Below are 14,699 nucleotides of genomic sequence, written 5' to 3' on the forward strand. Positions count from 1 at the left end.
GTACATTGTGGAAGTGGTTTCCCTTGCAGAATACAAATAGAGGCCTTTGCAGCCAGGGGAGTGCAGAGCCACGTGAGCACAGTGGATGACACCCTGGACCTGGGGCATGCCTACCCTGTGGATGTCCCAGTCCAAGTTGATGTACATGTCGGCTGTCACGAATAGAGCATCTGTGACCCCACGTATGCTGCTAGCTGAGATATGCCGCACAGGGCATATGGAACCCTGTGGAACCCTGAAACGAGCTGCCGGCAGAGAAGTTCAGAGGGCAGTGACTTTCAGGGCCGGCAGGCAATGGGTGACCTCCCAGTTCATGTAATGCCAACTCTTGCATCACCTGGCACAGCTTGTCTACCTTCCCCCAGGACAGATGCAGTCTGGATTAGATTGGATTTGGATTTGTTTATTGTCACGTGTACCGAGGTACAGTGAAAAGTATTTTTCTGCGAGCAGCTCAACAGATCATTAAGTACATGGGAAGAAAAGTGAATAAAAGAAAATACATAATAGGGCAACACAACATATACAATGTAACTCCATAAGCACTGGCATCGGATGAAGCATACAGGGTGTAGTGTTCATGAGGTCAATCCATAAGAGGGTCATTTAGGAGTCTGGTGACAGTGGGGAAGAAGCTGTTTTTGAGTCTGTCCGTGCGTGTTCTCAGACTTCTGTATCTCCTGCCCGATGGAAGAAGTTGGAAGAGTGAGTAAGCTGGGTGGGAGGGATCTTTGATTATGCTGCCCACTTTCCCCAGGCAGCGGGAGGAATAGATAGTCAATGGATGGGAGGCAGGTTTGTGTGTTGTACTGGGCTGTGTTCAATACTCTCTGAAGTTTCTTGCGGTCCTGGGCCGAGCAGTTGCCATACCAGGCTGTGATGCAGCCTGATAGGATGCTTTCTATGGTGCATCTGTAAAAGTTGCTAAGGGTTAATGTGGACTTGCCGAATTTCCTTAGTTTCCTGAGGAAGTAGAGGCGCTGTTGTGCTTTCTTGGTGGTAGCGTCGACATGGGTGGACCAGGACAGATTTTTGGAGATGTGCACCCTTAGGAATTTGAAACTGCTAACCATCTCCACCTCGGCCCCGTTGATGCTGACAGGGGTGTGTGTACAGTACTTTGCTTCCTGAAGTCAATGACCAGCTCTTTAGTTTTGCTGGCATTGAGGGAGAGATTGTTGTCGCTACACCACTCCACTAGGTTCTCTATCTCCCGCCTGTATTCTGACTCGTCATTATTCGAGATCCGGCCTATTATGGTCTTATCGTCAGCAAACTTGTAGATGGAATTGGAACCAAGTTTTACCACGCAGGCGTGTGTGTACAGGGAGTAGAGTAGGGGGTAGGTACGCAGCCTTGCGGGGCCCCGGTATTGAGGACTATTGTGGAGGAGGTGTCGTTGTTCATTCTTACTGATTGTGGTCTGTTGGCCAGAAAATCGAGGATCCAGTTGCAGAGTGGGGAGCCAAGTCCTAGGTTTTGGAGCTTTGATATGAGCTTGGCTGGGATTATGGTGTTGAAGGCGGAGCTGTAGTCAATAAATAGGAGTCTGATGTAGGAGTCCTTGTTTTCAAGAGTTTCCAGGGATGAGTGTAGGGCCAGGGAAATGGCGTCTGATGTGGACCGGTTGCAGCGGTATGCGAATTGCAGTGGATCAAGGCGTTCTGGGAGTATGGAGGTGATGCGCTTCATGATCAACCTCTCGAAGCACTTCATTACGACTGAAGTCAGGGCCACTGGTCGGTAGTCATTGAGGCATGTTGCCTGGTTCTTCTTTGGTACCGGTATGATGGTGGTCTTCTTGAAGCAGGCGGGGACCTCGGAGTGGAGTAGGCACAGGTTAAAGGTGTCCGTGAATATCTCTGCCAGCTGGTCCGTGCAGGCTCTGCGTGCACGACCAGGGATCCCGTCGCCTTCCGAGGGTTCACTTTCAGGAAGGCCAATCTGACTTCGGAAGCTGTGATGGTAGGTATGGGTGAATTATGGGCTGCTGGGGCACTCGACAGTGGATTGTTGGTTACCTGATCGAACTGAGCATAGAATGCATTGAGTTCATCGGGGAGGGGTGCGCTGCTGCCAGAGATACTGTTCGGCTTCGCTGTGTAGCCCGTATTCTCTGGAACTGGATCTCATCAGCATGCCCAGCCTCCTCTTCCCCTACAGGCTGCATGTCCTGGCCATGTGCAGCGGCACACTGATATCGCTGCTGCTGCTCGATTGCTATCAAAAGAATTGTCATGATTCACTTGAATCAAAAACTGAAAGGAAGAGAACATCAAAGTGAGCGCTGGGGTGTTCTGACCATGCCCTGTCCTACAGCCCTCTCATGATCTGGGACATCCACCCATGCACATCCTCCTATTTGAGCATCTTTACAATGATCCTCAATCCCTCCCCGTCATGGAGGTTTAGGCGGCCAAGATCTAAGGAGTTTTCTTTTTTTCCGATATATGCAAAATGTACTCCCGGATTGACGTTTTGTCATGGATGGGACCTTGCTGGCGGGGGTGGTTGAAGTCGAATGCTCAAATGCTCGTGTCAGATCATTCCCCACACTGGGTGGATTTACGGGTGAGCAAGGAGGAGGGCCAGTGCCCACGCTGGAGATTAGATGTAGGACGATTAGCGGAGGAGGAGGTGTGTGTGCGGGTGAGTGAAGCCATTTGGAGATATGTGGAGATAAACGATACAGGGGAGGTTTCAGCAGCCACGGTATGGGAGCCATTGAAGGCAGTGGTGAGAGGCGAGTTTACCTCGATACCGGCACACGGAGAAGGTTGAGCGGGTGGAGATGGATCAACTAGCTAAGGAGATTCTTCAGGTAGACCTGAGGTACTCAGAGGCCCCGGAGGTGGGGTTGTTGAAGGAGCGTCAGAAGCTGCAGATGGAGTTTGGTTGTTATCTGCAAGGAAGGCGGTGGGGCAGTTGAGAAAGGCAAGAGGAGCGGTGTATGAATATGGGGAGAAGGTTAGCAGGATGCTAGCACACCAGCTAAGGAAACTGGAGGCGGCAAGGGAGATAGGGAGAGTGAAGGCTAGAGGGGGGGAACACTATCTTTAACTCAGTGGGAGTGAAAAGGGTGTTTAGGGAATTTTATAGTAGGTTATACGAGTCAGGACCCCCAGCTGGGGTGGAGGGGATGAGGCGGTTTTTGGAGGGACTGGAGTTTCCAAGGGTGGAAGAAGAACTGGTGGAGAGCCCAGGGGCCCCAATTGGGCAGTGTGAAGTGGTGGACGGGCTGGACGCTATGCAGTTGGGCAAGGCCCCGGGGCCGGATGGGTACCCAGTGGAGTTTTATCAAATGTTTTCAGGAGTGCTGGAGCCCTTGCTGGTAAGGGCATTCAACAAGACGAGGGGTACCCCCCCCCTCCCCCCCCCAAACGATGTCACAGGCCTCGATCTCTCTTATCCTGAAGCGGGATAAGGACCCGGAACAATGAGGGCCATACAGGCCAATCTCCCTTCTAAATGTAGACGCCAAGCTGTTTGCCAAGATTTGGCCTCAAGAATAGAGGATTGTGTACCAGGGGTGAAAGGGGAGGACCTGACGGTGTTTGAGAGGGAGGCAGCAAACGGCTAACATCAGAAGGCTGCTAAACATGATTGTGATGCCCTCTGAGAGAAGGGAGGTGGAAGTGGTGGTTGCCATGAATGCGAAGAAGGCCTTTAATCAGGTGGAATGGGAATATCTGGCAGGTCCTGGGGCGGTTTGGGTATGGGTAGGGTTTTATGGACTGAGTCCGGTTGCTGTACCAGGCACTGGTGGCGACCGTGCGGAAGAACAGAGTGAGCTCAGATTATTTTAGGCTGCACCGGGGGGGGCGAGGCAGGGATATCCACTCTCCCCACTGTTGTTTGCCATGGCTATAGTGCCACTGGTGGTGGCGCTAAGAGCGTCAAAAGGGCTGGCAGGTGATAGCACGGGGGTAGTGGAGCACAGGGTCTCGTTATATGTGGACAATCTACTTTTGTATATTTCTGACCCACTGGGGAGGATTGGGGAGATTATGGGGATCTTCGGGTAATTTGGTCAGTTTTCAGGGTATAAATTGAATGTGGGCAAAAGCGAGGTCTTTGCGATTCAGGCGAGGGGACAAGACAGGAGATTGGGGGGAATGCCATTCCAGATGGTAGGAGGGAGTTTCCTGTATTTGGGAATCCAGGTAGCGTGGGTGTGGGAGTAGCTACACAAGTTGAATTTGGCTCAGATAGTGGAGCAGATGAAGGGGAAATTCAGAAGGTGGGATATGCTTCCGTTGTCACTGGCGGGGAGGGTGCAGACGGTACAGATGATGGTTCTCCCAAGATTTTGTTTGTATTTCAGTGCCTGCCTATTTTTATTCCTTAGGCTTTTTTAAAGAGGTGAACACGGCGATCTCTAAGTTCATATGGGCGGGTAGAACCTGCGAGTAAAGAAGGTGCTGCTGGAGCAGGGCCGAGGGAGAGGGTAGGGGAGGCTGGCCCAACCGAATTTCAGGAACTACTAGTGGGCGGCGAACATAGCAATGATCAGGAAGTGGGTAGTGGAAGAGGGGTCAATGTGGGAGCGGGTGGAGGCGGCGTTGTGTAGGGGCGCAAGTTTAGGGACACAGGTAACGACACCTCTGCCGTTTTCGCCGCTCGATACTCCACAAGCCCGGTGGTGATGGCAGCTTTGAGGGTGTGGGGACAGACCGGAAGCATGTGGGAGTGGAGGGGGCATCGGTGTGGGCTCCAATTTGTGGCAACCACCAGTTTGCACCGGCGGGGGGGGCTAGATGGGGGGTTTTGGAGGTGGCAGCGAGCTGGGATTGAGCGGTTAGGAGATCTGTTTATTGCCGGCAGTTTTCTGTGCTTGGAGGAGGAGTTTGAGCTGCCCGGGGGGAGGCGGGGGGAGGGAATGGGTTCCGGTATCTGCAGGTGAGGGACTTTGCACGAAGGCAGGTTTCGACCTTTCCGCTTCTACCGCCCCGGGAATACAGGACACGGTAGTTTCTAAAATGGGTGTGGGAGGAGTGGGAGGGAACCCCGATAGGGGAGGTAAAGCAAAAATGGGAGGAAGAGACAGCATTGTGGGAGGATGCCTTGACTAGGGTTAACGCATCCTCGTCGTGTGCCTGATACGATTCAAGGTGGTCCGCGGGGCGCATATGCCTGTGGCCTGTATGAGCAGGTTCTTTGAAAGGGTGGAGGATAGGTGTGGGCGGTGTGCGGGAGGGCCCGCGAATCATGTCCACATGTTTTGGGCATGTCCGAAGTTTAGGGGATTCTGGCAAGGATTTGCCAATGTTGTGTCCACGGTATTGAAGGTACGGGTGGTTCCGAGGCCAGAGGTGGCGATTTCTGGTGTGACGGAAGACCTGGGAGTACAGGGGGCGAGAGAGGCTGATGGTTTGGCCTTTGCCTCCTTGGTAGCCCGGAGACCGGATCTTATTGGCGTGGAGGGACCCGGAATCCCTGAAATCGGGGGTATAGGTTAGTGACATGGCCGGGTTTCGCAGGCTTGAGAAGATCAAGTTTGCCCTGAGAGGATCGACGTTAGGGTTCATCCGGAGGTGGCAGCGATTATGAACATCTTTGGGGAAAATTAAGCTGTCACCAGATACAAAAAGAGGGAGGGGTTAGGGAGGGAGGGAGATAGGGGGGATGGTTGAGGCAGGATTAGTAAGTGGGGAAGGGCTACTGGTGAACTGTGTGTCTAAGCCATGTTGGCTGGGTGTGGTTGTTAGCTGGGTGGGTTATTTACTTTTTTTTCTCTTGAAATTGTTGTTAAAAATTTTCAAATGCCTTAATAAAATGTTTTTTGAAAAAAAGCTATCAAGTTTCCTTCCACTTTCAATTCTGAAAAATCACATCCGACTCAGTTAACTCTGTTTCTCCATTCACGCATGATGCCAGACTCGGTGAGTATTTCCGGCATTTCCTGTTTCTCCAACAGTTTGGAGTTCCTTTCTATTACCTTGGACTTTTTGACCTTCATCTGCACATTCCTGCTGTCTGCCATCTCAGCCCCATCCAGCATGAACCTCGGAGGATCAAGAGGAACAGCAGCAGCTGCCTTCTCTTCTGAAAATCGAAGGGTCCTCTGGTTCTGACTGACTTCATTGTAACAGGGTGGGTATAAGTGGCAAATAAGACATCTTTCACCATTCCGGAGGATGAGGTGAACAAATCAGTTTGAAGTGCTGAAGCTTGAAGTAGCCTCCTGCTACACATTATAAAAATATTAGTTTTTTGGTCAAGACTGAACAATTGTGCCTTTGGAGATACACGGTGGGATTTTCCGTCCCGCCGTGCCACATTTCTGCCTCACCCCGCCGGCGGAATGCTCTCTTACACCAGCCGGTCAATAGGGTTTCCCATTGTGGGGCAGCCCCATGCTGCCGGGAAACCCCCGGGCTGCCAGCAAAACGGAGCATCTCACCGGCGGAGAATCCCACCTGCAGACTTTCACGGACTTGCTAAAATCTGCAACCTCCTGACCAAGGCTTTCTTCCAGGTGATCTCGTATTGTCAGTTAAAGTTACAGTCCTGAATGTTTCCACCTTCAGCTCCACCCAGGGGTCTGCTGGTGATAGCTGCAGGGTTTTGCAGTCGGCTGCACAAAGTGCATTTCTCTGGTGACCAGTGCCGTGTTTGCCAGTACTGCCACTTGCATCCACTTTGCTACTGATGAGGCCAGTCCGAATAAGAGGACAGTTGGATTTTCTTCATTGACTGGATCGATTCCCACAGCTATCTTAATTATACTTCCAAACATCCCGGTTCTTGTAAGCACCCTATACATTCTTCCCATTTTGCCATTGGATCTATTGTGCCACCGTCCACACCAGTACCTCAAAATGTTAACCTTTTTCCAAAGTGGAGGATTCAACTCTATTGTGGTTGACAGAGCTTTAACCATGTGCCACCTTTGTGGAATGTTGGTGTTTATTTCAAAGGGACTGGAGTATAAAAGTAGAGAAGTGTTGTTGAGACCACACATGGAGTATTGTTTCCAGTTTTGGTCTCCTTATTTGAGGAAGGATGTGGTGGCATTGGAAGCGGTTCAGAAGAAATTCACCAGATTGATTCCGGGGATGAAAGGCTTGACAGATGAGGAGAGATTAAACAGTTTGGGCTTATACTCGCTGGAGCTTAGAAGGATGAGGGGATCTGATCGAGGTGTATAAAATACTAAATGGGATTGATAAAATAAACGTAGACCAAATGTTCTCTCTTGTGTGGAATTCTGGAATGAGAGGTCACAGATATAGGTTGAGAGGGAGATAGAGAACCTAGTGGAGTTGTATAACAACAACAATCTCTCCTTCAATGTCAGCAAAGCTAAAGAGCTGGTCATTGACGTCAGGAAGCAAAGCACTGTACACACGTCTGTCAGCATCAATGGGGCCGAGGTGGAGATGATTAACAGCTTCAAATTCCTAGGAGTACACATCACCAAAAATCTGTACTGGTCCTCCCACGTCGACGCTATGACCAAGAAAGCACAACAGCACCTCTACTTCCTCAGGAAACTTTAGAAAATTCGACATGTCCACATTGACTCTTACCAACCTTTTATAGGTGCACCATAGAAAACATCATATCTGGCTGCATCACAGCTTGATATGGCAACTGCTCGGCCTAAGACTGGAAGAAACTTCAGAGAGTCGTGAACACCATCCAGTCCATCACACAAATCAGCCTCCCATCCATTGAATCTGTCTACACCTGCTTCCTTGGTAAAACGAGCAGCACAATCAAAGACCCCTCTTACCTGGCTTACTCAATATTCCAACTTCTTCCATCGGGCAGGAGATACAGAAGTCTGAGAACACGTACTAACGTATTCTTCCCAGCTCTTACCAGACTCCTAAATGACCCTCTTATGGACAGATGGACCTATGGACTGATCTGATCTCTTCACATATCATCTCTACTGAGTAGTACTAATCAGTAGTATGCTTCTGTATGGTTCACCTGATGCCTGTGTCTATGTATTTACATTGTGTATTTTATGTTTGCCCTATTATGTATTTTCTTTTCATGTACGGAATGATCTGTTTGAGCTGCACGCAGAACAATACTTTTCAATGTACCTCGGTCCACGTGACAATAAACCAATCCAATCCAATCCAGAGGCGGTAGATTTAGAACTGAGATGAGGAGGAACTACTTCTCGTAGAGGGTGGTGAATTTAAGGAATTTTCTGCCCCAAAGTGCAGTGGTATGTGAGTCATAAAATGGTTTCAAGAAAGAGATAGATATATTTTTGATATTTAAAAAAAAATGGTTAGGCAACAGGTGGGGAGGTGGATCTGAGATCAGGAAGAGATCAGTTATGATCTGATTGAATGGCAGAGCAGACTCAAAGGGCTGGATTGCATACTTTTTCTCCTAATTCCTATGTTCCTGTGGTCCTATGTTCCTATTTCCCACTTTTTTCCATCATTCTTTACCTTCACTCTCAGCTTCCACCTCACCAGCCTCTACATTCAATGTATTATCCTATGCCATTCCTGCCACATCTAGTACAAGGCTACTAGTAATCATATCTTGCTTCTGCATTACAAAAGGGCCATTACTTTTGTGACCCTGGTAAGCGTGATGTAATGGTATTGTCATTGGACTAGTAATCCAGAGACCTGGGGTAATGAGCTGGGGACCTGGGCTCAAATCCCACTACAGCGAATGGTGAAAGAAATCTGGAATTAAGTCTAATGCTAATCATGAAACCATTGTCGTAAAATACCATCTGCTTTACTGATGCCCGTTGGGGAAGGAAATCTGCCACCCTTATCTGGTCTGGCCTACATGTAATTCCAGATCCACTGCAATGTGGTTGACTGTTCAATGGTTGAGCAGGCCACTCAGTTCTGAGTGTGTGTATATGACGGCTGGGAATTGGAAATTGGATAATAGTTAACCAGTTGTATTTGCTGCATATTTCATTATAGTTCTTATTGTAAAAAGTAATTGTGTTTAAATTTATGAACTTGTTGACTATTATTGGGCAGCCAAGGGCCAAAGACTTGGGGTATTTTTTCTAAGAATTACTTGATAATTCAATTGTGTTGCGACTCCGAGTCAAGGGGGCTAGAATTGACCGCACCTTAAGCACAGGGTGCCATAACAGCTTTATTATTTACGAAGAACATGGCCACTGCTTTGTAATTAGTAAATGCTTCTCAATTGTTTTTGAGCTATTTTCAATTATATGAAATCAGGTTACTCAGAATTGATGGGCGACTAGGATTAAAAATGCTTATTTTCTCTGATAAAACAAGTTTATCTTAATAAAGATGTATCTGGTGACTATTCTTAAATATAAGGATTTTTTTAATGTAACTTTTAACAAAATAAAGTACAAATTTCTATCTTATTGTGCTGGTCCTTGACAGGTTTTGCATTCACTGATATCCAAATCAATAGAACAATTTTGAGCGACTTCCAGGCTGCCGATTGTGCCCAAAGCGGAAAGTGTGGACCACTATAATTTGGAATTCCAGAAAGGTTATTTTTCTTCAAAAATAAATAATCTTTCCATAAAGCTAGCACAGTTGCAGCAACCTATGATTTTGAGATGTTGGAAATTTCAACATTGCTTTTCTGTCCAGGCTGCAAAAAGAAAAATAATTAACTTTCAACTCGTGCAAGTGGATGATGTGATTCAAAGAGCAGAAATATGGATTCCATTATTGACTGCTATAACTGTCTTTGTGTAATTGATTTCAGAGCCCAGATATGTTGTAACAAAGCCATGGAGTACTGATGCCATCTACTGGTTTTGGTGAGTCAGCCATCAACATATGGGAAGTGGAACCGTAAGTTTTAGACTATAGGGAGAGTGCATAGTGAAAAGTAGTGAAATGCCAATTTTAAAAAAAGTTTCAGAGGTATGAAATGAACAACATTTTACGAGTGCAAGAGAAATGGTTCAGCTTTTATAGATTAATCATTTACAGCCTAAGGTGGGCATTCCTTCAGTTTTATACTGTGCGTTTCCAGTTGGTAGGTCCTGCACCTTTAATGTCTACATTTTGATTTTGGGGTCACTAACAATGCAAACGGCTACTGCCCTTAAGTGAATCGTTTCTGTGTCTTACATAGACAAAGCAAAGGCATGTGCTCATTCCTTTCCTTATTATTTGCATGTTCATTACAGCGCTGGTTGGTCTGGACCTCCGTCAGTAGCCACCCTAGTTGTAACAACTGTTAATTGATTATTGATGTACACTAGTATGGACAGAGTGAGTTAACCTTTTTATTTATTTCTTCCATGTGCTTTTAGACAGGGGTCTTGAGGGTTAGGAAGGTGAAGGGTATGAAACCCAATCAAATCGGGAGCAGACAAAGTCAGCGTTTATTGTCTGTCTGATAAGATGGAGTCACTTACTGGGTCACTGATAAAGACGGTTAAGAATTAAAACATGGTGTGGACCTCAAGTCACATCTGAGCCACAGGGACAGATGGCAGGTCATGCGTGAACCAGCTGGATTTTTATGACTTTGTGGTTGCCTTATTTTAAACTAATGCCAAATTTCTATTTTCATTTTTTAAGAACTGGCGTATTTTTGGATCTTCACAATACCATTTATGTATTAATCCACAAGCTGCCAATCCAAAGACATAAATACTTTCATATTACAAAAAGCTGCTATACATTATTTGTATAGAACTTATTACAAATAATGAACAATGATGACTTCAAACATAAATAGATTAAAAACAATTTATTTCAAGAAATATTGCTGTGTTTGGAAGAACAGTTTATGTCAAATTTACAGCACAATTTGTACTGAGATATCATTTCAGAATTTGACATATTAACCAGTAACAAAAATACACAAATATAATAAAGAATAATGTAACATTGTCAAAGGAAAATAAAGAAAATGCATGGAACAGTACTTCAAAATCTCATTAGAACCATTAGGGGATAACTAATTGTCTAATTTAACTCCTTTGTAACTAGTTTTACTTCCTCATAATTCGATCAGCAGTTGGAAGTTTGTTTCTTGAGGCATTTTTGTTGACGCTTATCTGCACTCTGCCCATATGCAATCCCTTGTTACAGTTAAATGCAATCTCTCCATGTTCGTTAGAGATAGCTTCTTGGTGCAGGAAAAAAGCACGACCTCAGACAGTACTTCACGGATCAAATAAATTAACTGCTACCTCTATCAGTAACTCTTCGTTTAAATAAAATTTAATTCTTATTGATTTTTTAAAAAATATCTGCTGATTAAGGATAGGCTTCTCCCCCTGTTGAGTTGAAAGATTTTAATTGAGATTGACAATGGGACTGATCTGAAATAGCTTAATTATCATAATTTTAAAGGAGGAATATTTTTTAATGAAATGGTTTTCATTAAAACTAGTTCTGGAGTTATTACTATAACAAATGTATTCAGGGCAGAGGAATAGCTTTATGGGTGTTTATTGCATGGCCATGGTGTAAAAGATACAACATTGACAGGACCAGGCAACATATTTCCTGGACATGTCTGGAGTGTGAGGATCAAAAAGGATTATAATAGTGACTGACTAAATAAATTATTTTTGTACTTGCGTCGTCTTTATGCATTCTGGGAGTCTCAACTCTATATCTACGACTAGCTTTGGATAATTGAGATTCTATTCAGTAGGCAGAAGTCTTTGCCTGCACAGGAATCTGTATACTGGTTAAATTACAGTAATATTGCGAGTACATGGAATGCGTAAAATGTTGTATTGGAGAGTAAATGCAATGGTTTCATTTCCTTGGAGATATTATGCCTTCCAGTTGTGCCTAAGACAAGAAAAAAATAATTTAATAACGAATACTGCTTTTTAAAAACAATGTAATTTCCAATCTATTATAATTGGACAATAATCTTTGAAAGCACAAGCAGAGATTAAGCTTGACGGTAATAAAGCATACTGATAAACCCCATTTTATATGTATATACTTTCAAGAGTATATAGGCCTTAATTAGACTGAAACTTTAAAAAGATTGAGATACCCAATTATTTAAATGATACTGATTTTTCAGATGACCATCCCTAATTGCCGTTGAGAAGGTAGTGGTGAGCCACCTTCTTGAACCACTGCAGTCTGTGTGCTGGAGTTACACCAACAATGCTGTTAGGAAGGGAGTTCCTGGTTTTGACTCATTGACAGTGAAGCAGCAGTGATATAGCTGATGTCTAAGTCGTGATGGTAAGTGATTTGGAGGAGAACATGCAGTTGGTGGTGTTCCCGTGCATCTGCGGCACTTGATCTTCTGTCAAAGGAATCTCAGCAAGTTATTTCAGTGCATCTTCTGCATAGTACACTCTGCAGCCACCCTGTGGTAGTGGGAGAGAAATGTTTCAGGTGGCAGATGGGGTGCTGATCAAGTGGGCTGTTTTGTCCTCCATGGTGTCAAGCTTCATGACTGATGTTGGAGCTGCACTCATCCAGGCAAAAAGGAAAGTATTCCATCACACTCCTGATTTTCACCACAGAATTGCCAGCATCTGATGTGTTCTTGTAGCCACAGTATTTATACGGCTGTCTACTTAGGTTTCTGATTAATGGTAACCCCCCCCAGGATGTTAATGGTGGGGATTTTGTGATGATAATGCCATTGAATATCAAGGGGAGGCAGTTACCTTCTCTCTTGTTGGAGGTGGCCATTGCCATCAGTCTCCAACAGCCACAACCATCTTTCTTTTTGCTAGGAATGACTCCAAACAGTGGAGAGTTTTCCCCGATTCCCATTTACTTTAATTTTGCTAGGGCTCCTTGAGGCCACACTCAGTTAAATGCTGCTTGATGTCAAGGGCAGTCACTCTCATCTCTGGAATTCAGCACTTTTGTCCACCTTTGCACCAAGGCTGTAATGTGGATTGCAGCCAAGTGGCCCTGTTGGAGTCCAAAGTGGTGAGTGGCACCTTCCAGCACTTTGCTGATGCTTGGGATGAACAGATTGGGTATATTTGGCCAGATTGGATTTGCCCTGCTTTTGGTGTTCAGGGTATACTTTGGTAATGTTCTACATTATCAAGTAGATGCCAGTGTTGTCACTGTACTGGAACAGCTTGATTAGTTTTGGAGTACAAGTGTTCAGTATTACAGCTGGGATGTTGTCAGGGCCATAGCCTTTTCTGTATCCAGTGCCTTCTGCCATTTCTTGGTGTCACTTAGTGTAAATTGAATTGGCTCAAGAATGTTTTTTGTGATGGGACCTCAGGAGAAGGTCAAGATGGATCATCTGAAGATGTTGCAAATTTTTCTGCCCTCTCTCATGCTGAACTTCTTTCTCTCATTAAGTTGTTTAATTGACTGATTTAAAGGGACATTTAAGCCCAAGTGTACCAATTGTCTTGCTGATTGCAACCTATTGACACTAAGTGGCCTGAAGTCAGTATTGTAATTAGAAAACTGAGACCAGTGTGTTTTAACAATTGAAAAGGCGGGGAATCTGGCAAGGAACCACCAGGAGAAGAACGTCAGTTTACATGTAGAAAAGCAGATAGATGAAGACATATGGAGGAGAGCAATTCAGCAACTTTTCAACATAGTCTCTCCAGCGACAATATTAAATTTGATCTCCTTGTGCATATTCACTTTGGTTCAACACACAATTAATGAATCAATCGTTTGTGTCTTACAGCATACAGTAGCACCTGCTTCCTCAGTAATTTGGCCATGATTTGGAATTGAGTCTAGAATCCTAGCCAGTAAAACTGCAAGGATGACCCTAAAACTGGGAAAATGCAACCCTTATGCTGTATGTAGACATTCAACTAACCTGGGAAAATTCATTTATTTTTAATGTACATGAAATGAGGATTTACCAGATGTGCTAATTCTATATTGAAACATTAAATAAAACTTAGTAACAGATGATATGAAAGTTGCAAAGAACAAAATATCAATGGAATCCCTAGATATTTTGTCTAACCGGTTTTAATTATAAGATTCCAGCTGCAGCTTAACTTGCTTCACTCACCTTAAGCTGCTGATTAGTTCGTTTGAGAAACTGTATTTCTTCCGCATGCTTCTTCTCCTCCACTTGCCGCCTTTCGTTCTCCCTTTTCTCTATAGCTTCGCACTTCGCTTTCTGCTCATTGAGCTGTCTCTCCAGTTCTTTCTTTTCTGCTTCCAGATCAATGATCTAGCCAGGGGAAAATATGCAAAGAAACTATTATACATACTGGAATGGTTAATTAAGTCAAATTGGTGGTGGTAAATAGTGGGGAGGAAAACCTTTGGTGACAGGATGAGATAAACAGACCGGTCAGATGGGCAGAACAGTGGCAAATGAAATTTAATCCTGAAAAGTGTGTGGTGATGCATTTTGGGAGGACTAACAAATCTAGGGAATACACAATGAATGGTAGGATGTTCGGAAGTATAGAGGACCAGACGGACCTTGGGCTCCATGTTCATGAATCCCTGAAGGCAGCAGGTCAGGCAGATAAGGTGGTTAAAAAGCATATGGGATACTTGCCTTTATAACCAAAGGATAAAATATAAAAGCAGGGAGGTTATGATAAAGCTGTATAAAACACTCATTAGGCCACAGCTAGAGTACTGTGTGCAGTTCTGGTTGCCACACTGTAGGAAGGGTGTGATTGCACTGGACAGAGTGCAGAGGAGATTCATCAGGATGTTGCCTGGGCTGGAACGTTTCAGCTAGGTTAGGCTGGGGCCTTAGAGCAGAGAAGGAGGGACCTGATTGGGGTGTACAAAATTATCAAGGACATA

General features: G+C 45.1%; 1 protein-coding gene across 1 annotated transcript in view; it reads right to left on the minus strand.

Moving 5' to 3' along the window:
- Positions 1–10,703: 10,703 nt before the first annotated feature.
- dnali1 (dynein, axonemal, light intermediate chain 1) overlaps positions 10,704–14,699 on the minus strand; it is a 43,433-nt gene continuing 39,437 nt past the window's right edge. Inside the window, exons 5-6 of the mRNA XM_072501692.1 lie at positions 13,942–14,106; positions 10,704–11,753 (exon numbers count right to left, since the gene is read on the minus strand). Coding sequence (XP_072357793.1) covers positions 11,718–11,753; positions 13,942–14,106 — 201 coding nt within the window. The 3' untranslated portion in view covers positions 10,704–11,717. The remainder of the gene's footprint in view (positions 11,754–13,941; positions 14,107–14,699) is intronic.

This window comes from Scyliorhinus torazame, chromosome 1 (genome assembly GCF_047496885.1).
Source record: "Scyliorhinus torazame isolate Kashiwa2021f chromosome 1, sScyTor2.1, whole genome shotgun sequence".
Classification (NCBI taxonomy): Eukaryota; Metazoa; Chordata; class Chondrichthyes; order Carcharhiniformes; family Scyliorhinidae; genus Scyliorhinus; species Scyliorhinus torazame.